Genomic DNA, 14,637 nt, shown 5'->3' on the forward strand with positions numbered 1-14,637 from the left:
TCCTGAAACTCGCTCTGTAGACCAGGCTGACCTTGAATTCACTGAGATCTATCTGTCTCTGCTTCCTGAGTGCTGGGATTAAAGATGTGTGCTACCACTACCCAGCCTGGTGGTCTATAATCTTAAGTAATTACAGTTCCATTGGATCTGATACCTTCAGGCCTCTGAGGGTACCAAACACACATGTTGCACTTATATTTGTGCATAAAGTACAGCCTAGTAAAACAGATATTCTAAAGAGATGGTTTGTGTCTCTCCATCTATCACACTGTTTGAACAATGTACTTCAAAGAAATGGGAGTTTCCCTGGGAATCTCATGTGGAGAGAAGAAAAACCAATAGCCAAATTGTCTCTGGGAAACTGATTTTATATAGTTTTAACATGAAAAAATGAGGTGGAGAGACAGGCAGACTCGATTTCAGCAGGATAAAACTGTTTTAGTGGGACAACAAGGGCCCTCAGCCTTTCCATGGGATGATGGTTGAGCATACTTAGTCTGTAGCACAGGTACGCACAAACCTGGGTAGCTACCAGGAAGTTCCTGTTATTTTTTTGAGGTTTGACTAGGAGCAGGCTGGGTTGCTTTCTGTATCTGGACATACTGTTTCTGGAGGTGGAGCTGAACGGTCAGGATGGGGCTAAGTCATTCTTTATGGCTAGATGTTATTACTAGATACAGCCTGGCTCAATTCCTCATGACCTGAGGCTATTACCCAGCTCCTTGTCAGACCACCTTACAGGATGAGACTGGAGCCCAATAATGATGAGTCAGTGCTGAGCAGGACCACACCTAGATTGGGCTGCTTAGATATGTATTTTTTTCATCCTTTATCCAAACTTTGATTCCATTTCGGGACCCTGAGGACTGACTTGGGAGGTTTCCTGCATCTCTGTTCCTTTCCTCAGTGTGACTATATTGAATAAATCTCATTTTCCACTTTAGTTTTTTGTGTGTGTTTGTTTTGTTTTTGAGACAAGGTCTCTCTATAAAACACAGGCTGGTCCGTAACTCACTATTTAGACCTGAATAGCCTCGAATTCAGAGATCTGCCTCCTCTGCCTCCAGAGTGCTGGAATTAAAGGTGTAAGCCACCAATACCGGCTTCCTTTTCATTTTCATTTGACTCTTTTAATTACCTTATTGAGGTTGGGTGGCTGGTGCTGACTTGGGACACAGGTTGTGACCCCCAAGTTGGATAACACTTTTACAGAAGTGTACACAAGGCACGCAACACCTCTGGAGTGTGAATTGCAAGGTGCACAATTGAGCAACTCCAGGAGCTGATTGCTGTCTAGTTCGGTGGGTTTCCAAAATCAGTTTCAGTAGAAGAGGCTTTCTGAATTCACACAGTGAACAATTCTCAAGGGACTGCAGGGAAGAGGAGGCACGAGGGGCCAAGTATCGAGAAGTGACGTGGTGTTAGCAATGCCCATATCCTATTTGAAAGACGGTGCTTGCATATGAGGGTGGGATACAAGAAGGAAAGCGAAAAGTTCGCTCACAAATGACAGGAAAACTCAGAAACCGAACACACGGGAAGATTTTGTGAGCTAAAAGCCCCAGATCGTCAACCTTTAGGATCTTCCCTGGGGCTATCTGAAACCCTAGTCTAAATACCTAGCTTGAAGCGGGACCGGAAAAGTAGATGGACCTCCACCGGAAGCATGGAAAACCCGGTGGGCAAAATAGACGGACTGAGCGGAAGCCCGTGCGGTGTCTGAGAAGGTGAGCTGACTCTTTTCACCTCTGGGAACGTCAGGGTCTGGGAAGCCGAGAGAAGCCTGGCTGGTGAGGGGTGAGGAGCGAGGGGCTTCCTCCCACCGCGGCACCCGGTTTCCCGAGGCTGGGGGGCGTGGTCAGCTCCGCGCCAGCCGAGCACGCCTGGTCTACAGAGTGAGTGTTGTCTCCAGTGTCTGACCTCGAGTAATTTAATCGTGGGCTCTCCTTTTCTTTTGTCTTTGTAATTGGAATAATACTAGTAGTACCCGTCTCAGGATTATTGTGGGAAGGTAATAACACCCGCGGAATAGCTTCTGGCATACTGTAAGGCCTAGATTTACGTCGTTGCTATACGTAGTAGTATAGTGATACTACTCTGAGCAGTGTGGATACCATTAGCTTCGGACCGCTGTCGTCCGATTACTGGGTTTGACTCTGTTTATTACAAGAAATTATTAAACAAAACACGAAGTTGTAGTATAGTTGGAAAACTACTAAGACATCTGAATGATTGGAAAACAGGGTTAAATAATTGTTACTCATAATCGCACCATTTTGCCTGTTTACTACCTTAAGCTCTTTCCCTCTCAGAAAATTTGTCTTAAAATAGTTTTTTGTTTTTTTTTTTTTTTTTTTTTTTGGAAAAGGGGTCACATAATATCCAGCCCGGCCTTGAAGCTTCTGTGTATCAGAAGATGACCTTAAACTCTTGGTCCTCGTGTCTCTACTTCCCAAATGCTGGGTTTTATAGGCTGCACCCAAATTTGACCAGGACTTTGATATCTAAAAGGCGTTCTCCTTGCGTTAACAAGGCTTCACCTGGGAGATAGAGGTAGAAGGATCAGGAGTTAGAGACCAGCATGGGTCACTTGAGACTCTTACCAAAAAAGAAAAAGAAATACAAAATGTCTTTGGCTGGGCACAGTTAACAAACTCCTGTAATCCTAATGTGTGGGAGGTTGAGGAAGGAGGATTAGAAATTCAAGGCGTTTATCTACCCTATTAGAAACTCATTTTAATCAAAATTTCCAGGTGACTCAAAGGCACTTTACAATTTAAGAAGCCCCTTGTTAGGGGGAATTATCTAGGTGTGGTAAAAGCGGCAAGGTTCTGAACCCTCACACTATGACAGAGATACAGAAATGTGGAGCTCTTTGTCCAGCAAATCTTAAAAGTCTCGAGAATGCTGATTGTCATACTGGGACTTGGAGGTACAACACTGAATATTCAACCCTTAAGATAGTTCTAGTCTGAGTTGGAGGAGACTGACAAATGACCTGGTCAGTAAACTAGTCAGAAAATTCTAAGCCCAGGATTCATTGGGAGTGATTCAGAGGGACTTTGTTCTTGGTGGAACTGGGTAGTCAGGGACCATCATTTTTCCCCATAGTGTAACATGGTTACGCTAAGTCTCAAGGGATATGGTTTCCAGGCAGAATCAGCTGAGAACGTGGACAGCAATTAACTAAGGCCTGTAGCCCAAGAGGTGTTGGTTAGATCACAAGTATTCTGTCTGAAAGCAACACAGAACGGGGCATGAGATGTGATGAAAGATAAAATTGGAGTGATGGCCAATGACACCTGATCTAGCAGTGCCTAGTACACTTTGTGCAGAAGGTGGAGCCTCCGAAGGAACCCGCCTATCATCTATTAATTATTTGGTGTTGGGGATTAAATCCAGGGCTTTGTGTGTGCTCAGCATATATATACTCCATCGCTGAGCTCTCTTTAAAGAAGGAGGGGGCTGGAGAGATGGCTCAGCGGTTAAGAGCACTGACTGCTTTTCCAGAGGTCCTGAGTTCAATTCCCAGCAACCACATAGTGGCTCACAGCCATCTGTAATGGGATCAGATTCTTTCTTCTGGTGTGCATGAAGACAGCACTCCTATACATACATACATGAATACATAAAAGAAAAGAAGAAATAACCAGACTTGTGCTCTGTGCCTCTCTAGAAGCTGAGTGAGGAATGCAGAAATGTGGCGATGTGCAGGACGCAGTAATCAGAGAGGACCTGCCTGACATGGAGTGAGGAAGGAGGCCATGCTGGAAATATGACTAGGTCTCTGTTGTAGTTGAAGTGACCTAGGTGTTTCTTTTGATCATGTAGGAAAAAGGTTCCATTCCAGTTCAGGCTGACCTACAGCCTCTTGTGTAGCCCAAGCTGTCCTGAAACTCATGTAGCTCATCCTAACCTTCACCTTATGATGCTCCTGCCCAGGCTTTCCAAATGCCAGATTATGGGTACATTCTGCTATGCTTGGCTGTGGGTGTCATTTGATTCAGAGTCAATCACTAACAGGTGGGTGAGATTGTTGAGGACTTACAATTTATTATGATTATTATTATTACTGTGTGGGGGTTGTTGGGTAATTTTATGGAATAAGTTCCCTCCTTCCACCTTTCTGTGGATTCCAGGATCCAACTTAGGTTGTCAGGTGTGCAGGGCCAGCACTTTTCCTGGTAAGTCATTTTACCAGCCACCCACTCCCCTTAATCTTTTTTTTTTTTTTTAATGTTTATTGGGATTTTGCCTACATGTATGAGTGTGTCAGAAGCCCTGGAACTGGAGTTACAGACAGGTGAGAGCTGCCATGTGGGTGCTGGGAATTGAACCTGGATCCTCTGGAAGAGCAGCCAGTGCTCTTACCTGCTGAACAATCTCTTCAGCACCGCCCCACCCCTGTCAGGGGCTAGCCTCTACAAAAATACCTTTCTCCAGAGTAGAGGCACGGGAATTTAGAAATACAGTAAAGAATATGAAGACGCGAATGAAAATAATAAAATGGAGAAACACATAGGATCCCTCATTAAAATTTCTTGTTTGTTGCCATGAATTGGCTGGTGCTGTGGAGACTTTTGTTTAGTGTTGTTTTGTGGTGCTGGAGATAAAAGTCCACAACCTTGCACATACTTGGCAAGTATTCTCCCGTAGTCTTGGGTCTTAGATCTTTGCTTTTATATATATTGGACTGATCTCTGGGATTGGGACAGGAGAAAGACAAAGAAACTAGCATTGTATGTTTTATTTTCTCCCAGGACTGGCTGGAAAGGGAGGGAAGAAGGGCTGTTCTGACTTTCTGGTTCACTCCGTAAATGTTGGGGTTACGGGCAAAGTTGTTACTTCATTGGAACTGTCGGAGTAATTGCCAGTGTCTCAGGGCAAGCAGCCGTATCTAGTGAAAGGACTCGGGGCCAGGGTTTCAGTTCCAGTTTGAATACTGGACAACGTTGTGACTTTAGGCAGATCTCTTGGTGTGTTTCCTCAGAGAGGTGATACCTCACTGATTTGCTTCACAGGACTCTTAAAAATTATTTGTGAGAGTTCGAGGCCAGCCTGGTCTACAAGAGCTAGTTCCAGGACAGGCTCTAGTAACTACAGGGAAACCCTGTCTCGAAAAAACCAAAAAAAAAAAAAAAAAAAAAAAAAAAAAAAAAAAAATATTTGTGAGCTGGGCAGTGGTGGCACACACCTTTAATCCCAGCACATGGGGGGCAGAAACTGGTGGATCTCTGTGAGTTCGAGGCCAGTCTGGTCTACAGAGCGAGTTTCAGGACAGGCTCCAAAGCTACAGAGAAATCCTGTCTCGAAAAACAAAACAAAAAAATATCAACAACAACAAAAATTATGAGCCAGTGGTGGTGGAAATGCCTTTAATTCCAGCACTCAGGAGGCAGAGGCAGGTGAATTTCTGAGTTTGAGACTAGCCTAGACTACAGAGTGAGTTCCAGGACAGCCAAGGCTACATAGAGAAACCTTATTGCAAAAAAAAAAAAAAAAAAAAAAATCCAATACATAAATAAGTATTATTTATGTTATGCATGTATGCATAATGGATGTTTATGGGCACATGTGCTATGATGTAGTGTGGAGGACAGAGAACAGTTTTGTGGCACTAGTTCTCTCCTTCCACTTTTATGTCGGTTCTGGGAATTTAACTCAAGTTGCCTGACTTATCCAACAAGCATCTTTGTCCACTGAGTCATCTTACCAGCCCTTGTCTCACATGATTCTTATGTGGATTAAGTGAGATAATAAATGTCAGAAAATCTGTAAGTATTAACAATGAAGTTTAGATGTGGTGGTATTATTTAGGTCTACCACCTTTCTTTTTCTTTCTTGCTTTTTTTGGTTCTTCAAAACAGGGTCTTATATTGACTGGACTGGGCTTGAACTTGTCATGTAGCCAAAGATGACTTCCTGATCCTATTGCTTCTACCTGCCCAATGCTTGATTACAGCCCTTTACCACCCTGCTTATATATACTTTTGAGGTACTCAAATAGTAACACGAGTGTAGGCGTTGGCCTCAAGTCTGTTAGACACGAAGATCTTGGGAATCTCATGAAGTGTACTGAGTTAGAGAGCCTCTTTGTGGCTGTTGTTCCATCTCGTCCTCAGAAGAAACTCTCAGGTAGGTAGGGCTTAATTCCTGAGGAAAAAGAGGACTCAGAAGATCACCTGGTTTCTGAGAGAGCAAATGGCTCTATTCGTTTAGAGTGTGAAGCCTAAATGCTCCAGTATTCACAGCCTATGGGTAAGCAGCACCCAGTTCCTCTCCAGCTTTCTGATTCTGCAGTGCTTACTGTAGGCCCTTTTTTTACAGATGAAGCACTTAAGTCCAAATGGTTTGGCCCAGGCTCTAGACTGAATGAGTATTTTACTTTTTAGGACCTATTGCTTCTTTAAAACTCCAGAAGAAAAAAATAAATTAATTAAACCCCCAAGAAAAAGCTGCTTTAAAGTTGGCATGACCTCTTGAGGCAGCTTGTGGCACATGCTTGAATTATTTGGGGGTTGATCATCAGCTCTGTGAAGCTGATGCTTTGCTTTCAGTCATGTTGGTTGTTGTTTTGTTTAGCGATAGGGTCTCATGTAGCCAACTGTCCCTGAACTCACCATGTAGCTGAGATCGACTTTAAACTCCTGATCATCCTGCCTTTATCTCCCAAGTGCTAAGGTTACATACAGGCATGTGTCTCCATACTGAACTATAGTGACACTTTTTTTTTTTTTGCAATGCATAGGATAGTATTCCGCTTTTAAAAGCTACTGCTGAATTAACTGGCCCGGGGGGGGGGGGGGGGCCTATGAATTACACAACACATGGTCTCTGTTGAGTTTGAGCTTCTGATCCATTCATTTGTAGCTCTGCTGGTGACCAGTGTGTCTTTTGTTACAGGTGGAATTGGGCCAGTCGCTGAAGCTCATTTTCTCAGCCCACGGAAATTTTTACATTTTGACTTTTGTCTTACAATGGCTTCTATTCACAAATTCTATATTCATAGAAACTTCCTGAAGCCAAGGGCTGCCTTGCATCCATTTATGGGTATTCTCTCTGTAGACTATTCTTCCAGTCATCTTCAGAAACCGGTGGCTTCTGCTGACAGAGTCTCACAGCAGAAGTCTGAAGAGGTTTTACAAGAGGACCAGCACAAAGACGTTGCTGTAGATATAACTTCTCCTGACAAGGCATCCGAACTCAGTTTTGATAAAGTGATCAGAGATGAAGCAGTGGAGCACCTGAGGCGTTTGAAGAATGAAATTGTGGCTCACTGGATAGGCCCAGAAGGCCGCCCACTACAAGAAGTCCTAATGGAGCAAGCCCAGGTTGTCTGGCAGTTTCGTGAAAAAGAAGATTTGGAGAAGTGGATGCTGACTTCGGATAAGACAATCGGAGGCAGAAGTGAGATATTCTTGAAGATGGCCAAGAACAACCAGAGTGCTCTGCTCTACGGGACTCTGAGCACGGAGGCTCCTCAGGACGGAGACAGTAGTCAGAGCGGCTACTGTGCCATGATATCGCGGGTGCGAAGGGTAGGTGGACCTGGAGGTCAGTTTCCCAGTGTTTGCTTGTAGTGTGAACTATAACAGCTTGCTTTTCTGTAAATGAACACATATATTTTGTTATATTCTGCATCATGCCTCTAGATAGGGATAAATAACTACTTGGCCTGGGTGTAAAACAGGGCAGTCCTTGTTTCTGGGCACGGTTTTGGGTCTGAGAAGATTGATATGTATCTGAGGAATCCTGAGAAAATAGACTTTGAAAGGTGTCTGGGGAGATTTACATCTCCAGCTTGGATGAAGTAGGGGGCATCTTGTTGCCTTTGCTTTTTGGTTTTGAGACATGGTCTCCTGCAGTTCAGGCGGCCTTGAGCTAATTGTGTAGCTGAGGATGACCTTGAACTCCTGATACTCCTGCCTAGACCTAATTTATGGGATTAAAGGGGTGTACCACTGTGTCTTGTACACACTTTATATTTGACATTACTATGGGGGCTGGGGAGATGGCTCAGTCAGTGTAGTGCCTGCCATGCAAGCTTGAGGACCTGAGTTTGGATCTCCAGCGCACATATAAGAAACTACATGTGGCATCATGCTCCTACACGTAACAAACAACTACATGTGCACGTTTAATGGCCATGTATATGTAATGTTGTTACTTCACTGTGCCTGTGTTATGCTAAATGTGGACACATACTAGTGTCCCTGACTCTAGCCCCGTGTGGTCCATTCTAGCCGTTCATCTCTTATCTGTGACTTCCCTAGCAGTGAGAGATCTCATCCTCTCACCATCTGCTTAGTTAGTAATCCAACCCCAGTAAATATATAATGTAATTTTAGAATTTCTATAGTTATGTTGGGCGGTGGTGGCACACACCTTTAATCCTAGCACTCGGGAGGCAGAGGCAGGTTGATCTCTGTGACTTCGAGGCTAGCCTGGTCTACAGAGAGAGCTCCAGGACAGGCTCCAAAGCTACACAGAGAAACCCTATTTCCAAAAACAAAAACAACAACAACAACAAAATTTTCTGTAGTTGTGTTGCCCAAATTAGTCTTGAATTCCTGGGCTTAAGTGATCTCCAGGTTCTACCTCCTAAGCAGAGTAAGTTCAGGGCCAGCAAAGGAAAATTAGTCAGACCCTATCTCAAAATAAAAATCTTGGTGTAAAGCCAGGCAGTGGTGGTGCAGGCCTTTAATTCCAGAACTCGGGAGGAAGAGGCAGGTAGATCTCTGTGAGTTCGAGGCCAGCCTGGCTTACAAAGTGAATTTTAGGACAATAAGGGCTACAGAGAAACCCTGTCTCCAAAAAAAAAAAAAAAAAGACCTTGGGTGTATTAGTGCGTTCTTGTAATTACTGCATTTGGGAGGAGCCAGAAGTATTGGAGTTATAGAGTGAGTTCTGGACTATAAGAGGCCCCATCTCAGAGAACTGCCAAGTCAAAGCAGGGCTAGCAGAGGCTTGCTAGCCTGTGCCAGGCTCTCTACCCAGTGAGATTTGGGGGCTAAGCGGTGCTTGAACCGATTCCCTGAGTACTCAGTTGTCTGTGAATGAGCCAGACATACTGATAATATCTGTATTGTAGGCTGTGAGGACGGTTAGAGAAAGTTATGCATGAAAATTGCTTGAATGAATGCTAGCTATTATTTTGTTTGTGTGGAGAGAGAGAGAGAGAGAGAGAGAGAGAGAGAGAGAGAGAGAGAGAGAGAGAGAGAGAGAGAGAGGAACAGGAGGAGGAGGAGAGGAGAGGGAGAACGTGGAGGAGTTAGAATGTCTTCCTTTCTGCCTTGTTTTTTGAGACAAGGTCTCCCCTGAACCTGGAGCTCACTGTTTTGTCTAGACTGAATGGCCAGTGAGCCCTTGGGTCTGCCTCTCCCTGTGAGTGCTGGTGGATGCCGCCACACCTAGTTTTATATGTGGGTGCTGGAGATCTGAACTCAGGTCCTTACACTTTTGCAGCAAGCACTGAGCCATCTTCCCAGCCTCTTGATTTTTAAAACTTGAGCTTGATTTTGGGTGGGGTAAGACAGTTGTCATAAAATGGGCCACTTAGAAACCATTGTTCCTTAGAACCAGGGAGGAAAAGTACATGAATTTCCATTCAGCAAACACAAATGACTGTCACATGGAAGCATTGTCCTAGTTTAATCATGCCTTGAACATTGCCTTAGAAACATGTCAGTATTTTTTTTCATATGTCTGTATTTGGTAATAAAATACTGGTTTATTTGGCTCCTTATAGTAGAGAATGTACATAGAATGCTCTGTTGTGTCGTCAAGATGGCTCAGCTGCTGCTGAGCCTGAAGACCCAAGTTCAGTCTCTGGAACCCACACGGAGAAAGGAAAGACTAGCCGATGTTGTCCTCTGGTGTCCATATATGCACCCCCAATAATAAACAATGCTGCTGACTTGGTGATGGCTCATGCTAAACTAACTTAACTTTCTGTACCTTAGGGTTTTTTTGAGAGGAGGCTGTCTTACGATTGGTCCCGGTTCAATACTTTGTATCTCCGAATCCGTGGGGATGGCCGGCCTTGGATGGTGAATATCAAGCAATACACAAACTTTATCCAGAAAAAAAGTCAAATGTACAGTTACTTCATGTTTACCCGTGGGGGTCCCTACTGGCAGGAGGTCAAGGTAAATTCTTCACTGTTAGGAAAATGGGGTCTATTGAAAATATGGCTACATTGTGTCATGCTAATCATTTTTAAATTTTTTAATTTATTTTATGAGCATTAGTGTTTTATCTGCTTGTATGTTTGTGTGAGGGTGTCTGATCCTCTGGAACTGGAATTAGAGACAGGTTTGAAGTGCTATGTGGGTGCTGAGAATTGTTAATAAAAAAATGAGCCAGGCTGGATGGTGGTGGTGCACACCTTTAATCCCAGCACTTGGAGGCAGAGGCAGATGACTTCTGTGAATTTGAGGCCAGCCTGGCCTATGTAGTGAGTTCCAGGACAGCTAGGACTACATAAAGACCCCCTAACTAAAATAGATAGATAGATGATAGATAGATAGATAGATAGATAGATAGATAGATAGATAGATAGATAGATAGAAAAATAAATTTATGTATGTGTTTTAGTTTGGGTTATCATTGTTGTTATGAAACACCATGACCCAAAGCAGTCTGGGGAGGAAAGGGTTTACTATTTTTTTTTAAGTATTTATTATGTATACATTATTCTGTCTGTGTGTATGCCTGCAGGCCAGAAGAAGGCACCAGACCTCATTACAGATGGTTGTGAGCCACCATGTGGTTGCTGGGAATTGAACTCAGGACCTTTGGAAGAGCAGTCAATGCTCTTAACCTCTGAGCCATCTCTCCAGCCCCAGGAAAGGGTTTATTTCATCCACACTTTCATGTCACTGTTCATCAAAAGCAGTGAGGGGAGGAACTCAAGCAGGGCTGGTATCTGGAGGAAGCCAGGAAGGGGTGCTGCTTACTGGCTTGCTCCTTATGGCTTGCTCAGCCTGCTTTCATACAGAATGCAGGACTACCAACCCAGGAATGGCCCCATCCACAATGGGCTGCCCTTCCCCCACCAATCACTAATAAGAAAATGCCCCACAGGTTTCCCTACAGCCCAGTCCTGCCAAGGCATTTTCTCAGTTGGGGTTCCCTCCTCTCGGGTGACTGTGGGCTGTACCAAGGTGGCATAGAACTAGCAGCACAGTGTGTCAGCTTACTGGCCAGTCTGCTTGTGTGCGGGTGAGGAGTATTTGCCAGGTGCTCTGCCACTGACGGACATCCCTGACTCAGACAAAAAGAAAAACTGAAGTCTTCAGATTTGGCTTTTTCCTGTGATGGAATAACTAGCACACCCCACCCCCAGCCCGCCCAGGGGCTGAGGCCAGGGCTCCTCACCTGCTCTGAGAGCTCTTCACAGCCTAGCCTAACATAACACTTTGTTTTCTGTTTTGAAGTAAGGTCTGAGTTGCCTGTGCTGGCCTTGAATTGCCATCTTTTCCTTCCCTCTTCCAAACAGCTGGGATTCACAGGCATGCTATGCTGGCTGGACTGTTGGCTGGCTGGTGTGTGTGTGTGTGTGTGTGTGTGTGTGTGTGTGTGTTTGGTCTAAGGTAAAGTAGTAAAATGCTTCTTAGACCCCAGGCTCAATCTGTATCACTACAAAAACAAAACCCCTCAGGAAACTGTAGTTTTCCTCTAAAGAGCCAGCCATTTCCTATACTGTCTTTTTGAACTTACAACTTACCTACTTCTTGAAACAGTCTTGTGCTGTTGCTCATGTGTTTAGCAGGCATGCCTCAAATAGTCATGCTTCAGCTCTGAAGTAATTTTCTCTTTTTTCAGATTCCTTTCTCCAAATTCTTCTTCTCAAATCAGGGAAGGATACGAGATGGCCAGGGCCCACTCGTCCTTGACAAGGTAATGTTCTCCACTGAGAACGATGTCTTCTTTAGTGAAATACAGTGGCTGTCAGTCCAGCTCAGTCTGTTTGGCAAAGGTGGCAGAGGAAAGATTAAAATTCCTACTCAGGCTTCTGTTGGGACAGACACTGCCTGAGACCTCCCTCCATCCTGAAGAGCCGCCTCTGTTAGAACCGACACTACCTTGGACCTCTGGGAGGTGTTAGCGTGTTCTTTTCAGCAGGGTTCATTTTACTTTAGCTGTATGATAAGAAGAGCTCAGAAGCACTTTAAGGAGACTCTGTTAAGAGTCCATGCTGTACTGACTGTCTTAAGTGGATGACTCAGAGGGGAGAAGATAGGAAGTAAAACGTGGGGTCGGGAGGAGCAGTTGCTCAAGTGTGGTGGGATCCTGTACATCCCAGGACTTGAGAGCTGAAGACAGGAGGATCAGGAGTTCAGTGCCAGCTTGGGCAACATGCAACCCTATCTAGAAAAAAAATGAAAGCAGTCTTGTATTTGTACCTTCTGTAGTATAGCAAACGAAGAGTATAGCATGCTGAGGACCGATAGTGTGGTCTATTACAGGGTTCCCTGAGGAAGAACATGGCTGCCTCAGTGCATGAGATTCTAACCCATTTCTCGTATTTTCCATTTAGATCTCTTCTATAGGATTCACCCTGGCAGATAAGGTGGATGGACCGTTCTTTCTGGAAATAGATTTTATTGGTGTGTTTACTGATCCAGCCCATACAGAAGAATTTGCTTATGAGAATTCTCCAGCTATTAGCCCAGGACTTTTCAAATAGAGAACTGGGGGCAGACTTGAGTAAAAGTGAATAGTAGTCACAGAATACAAAAATAAAGCCTTTCTGTCTACTACCTCCCCGCAACCTTTTTCTGCTGTGCTCGGCGTAGGGTAAGAAGGGCCAGTGAAAGAACACCCTGGCCTTGAGACCAGAGCCAAGGAAACACACCCTGCCCATAACCATCTCAGGAACTGAAGTTCAACCAACCACTGAGCATGAAAACAATCCCTGAATACAAAATCCAACTGAGTTGTCCCAAACTCAGGAATTGAGATCCTACCAACCCACATCCTGGAAATCTCCACCTTGGAAAGCTCCACCCTTAAGAAACCCTAGATAAGCCCTGTACTGTTCAGTTTGGGGCTGCCCTTTTTCTACCCTGGCAGAGGTGGACACCCTCCTGGATTCCTCCCTTCCAATAAACTTGAGTGAGGTTTGTTGTCATGACTTTCTTTCATCAGAGCAGAGTGGAGCAGAGCTCTAACAGCCTCGCCCTCGCTGGGCCTGGCTGTCCCCTGCTGAAGCAGTCATTACACTCCCGTTGGGGAAACCTTTCCTGGAGCAACGGCCGTAATGCTTTGCTGGAGCCCGCCCCACTGGAATGGAGCTGTAACACTGCCTTTGGGTTACCTTTCCCTTCCTAGCTGTAGGTATTCCTTGGCTTCTGACCACCAGGTCACCTTTCCCTTAAGAGCTGTAACACTTGCACTGGGAACCGAAATTGAACCCAGGGCCTCATGTATGTTAGGTAAACACGAGCTATGTTCTTGTCCCAAAAATGAGCACTTTTCCCCCCTTTGTTTTGCTTTGTTTTGTTGTTGATTTGAGACAGGGTTTCTCCATGTAGCCCTGGCTGTCCTAGAACTCACTCTGTAGACCAGGCTGCCTTGAACTCACAGAAATCCACCTGCCTCTGCCTCCCAAGTGCTGGGCTAACTGCGTTCATCACCACCACCAGCTGGCTGAGCATTTGTTTAATGGCAATGCATGTTGTACATATTCCTTAAGGTTAAATGCTGTTGCTAAGAGAGAGCAGGTAAGGGGAACCCAGCATGAAACCAGGGCTGGGTTTTAGCTACAAAGGCACACTGAAAGGAATGCATTTTTCAGGAAGTTCCTGTAGGAGCATGTGCTATAAGGAGGCAGTTTTCGAAGGAGGCATCTCTGGGGCAGTTTTGGTTGATCTTCTATCACTCTGCCCTCGTTTCCACACTGACCTTTGAGGGAAGGAGTCTGCTAAATAATTTGAAGATAAATATGCCATGGAAGTCACTGGAAAATGGGATACCTCAGTAGAGAGCTTGCTTCCAAAGAGACGAACTTACTTTCAGGGGCTTCTTACATAACTTGCTGACAGGAGAGACAGACTGTAAAAACGTGAGCCCCAGAGGTGGCTCAGTAGGTGAGACCTGCTGTTCTGACAGAGTACCCAGGCTCTGTTCCCAGCACCCACAGGCATCTGTAACGAGTTCTAGGGGAACTGAAATCCTCTTCTGGCCTCCACAGGCACCAGTCTCAAACATGGTACATAGATATACATGCAGTGAAAACATCCATGCATAGTAAAAAAAAAAATTTTTAAGACAGGGTTCCTCTGTGTAGCCCTGTCTTTCATAAACAGTGGACCAGGCTGGCCTCAGACTCAGAGATCTGCCTGCCTCTGCCTTCCAAGTGCTGGAATTAAAGGTGTGTACCACTACTACCAGGCTTAAATGAAAAAAAAAATTAAAGATTTATCTATTTTTTTTTATGTAAACAGTATTCTGCCTGTATGTATTTTGGACACCAGAAAACAGCACCAGATCTCATTATAGATGGTTGTGAGCCACCATGTGGTTGTTGGGAATTGAACTCAAGACCTCTGGAAGAGCAGCCAGTGCTCTTAACATCTGAGCCATCTCTTCAGCCCTTAAATTAAAAAAATCTTACAGGCTTATTTTTATTTT

General features: G+C 44.7%; 1 protein-coding gene across 2 annotated transcripts; it reads left to right on the forward strand.

Moving 5' to 3' along the window:
- Nucleotides 1-1,668: 1,668 nt before the first annotated feature.
- On the forward strand, nucleotides 1,669-12,764 carry Ndufaf1 (NADH:ubiquinone oxidoreductase complex assembly factor 1). Of its 2 annotated transcripts, none has more exons than XM_038330681.1 (5): nucleotides 1,669-1,727; nucleotides 6,904-7,538; nucleotides 9,963-10,148; nucleotides 11,827-11,901; nucleotides 12,542-12,764. In XM_038330681.1, the coding sequence occupies exons 2-5, from the start codon at nucleotides 6,978-6,980 to the stop codon at nucleotides 12,689-12,691; spliced, it is 972 nt and encodes a 323-aa protein (XP_038186609.1). In that variant the 5' UTR covers nucleotides 1,669-1,727; nucleotides 6,904-6,977; the 3' UTR covers nucleotides 12,692-12,764. The 2 variants fall into 2 exon arrangements, with proteins under 2 accessions (XP_038186609.1, XP_038186608.1); XM_038330680.1 differs by lacking the exon at nucleotides 1,669-1,727 and adding an exon at nucleotides 1,734-1,895.
- Nucleotides 12,765-14,637: the final 1,873 nt, after the last annotated feature.

The sequence above is a fragment of the Arvicola amphibius genome, chromosome 5 (assembly GCF_903992535.2).
Source record: "Arvicola amphibius chromosome 5, mArvAmp1.2, whole genome shotgun sequence".
In the NCBI taxonomy this organism is placed as follows: domain Eukaryota; kingdom Metazoa; phylum Chordata; class Mammalia; order Rodentia; family Cricetidae; genus Arvicola; species Arvicola amphibius.

Bases quoted from the DNA above. Each gene is read 5' to 3' on its own strand.
- Ndufaf1 (XM_038330681.1), top strand. From the start codon at position 6,978: ATGGCTTCTATTCACAAATTCTATATTCATAGAAACTTCCTGAAGCCA. The intron at 7,539-9,962 runs GTAGGTGGACCT...TCTGTACCTTAG, and splicing joins TGATATCGCGGGTGCGAAGG to GGTTTTTTTGAGAGGAGGCT. The intron at 10,149-11,826 runs GTAAATTCTTCA...CTCTTTTTTCAG, and splicing joins CCTACTGGCAGGAGGTCAAG to ATTCCTTTCTCCAAATTCTT.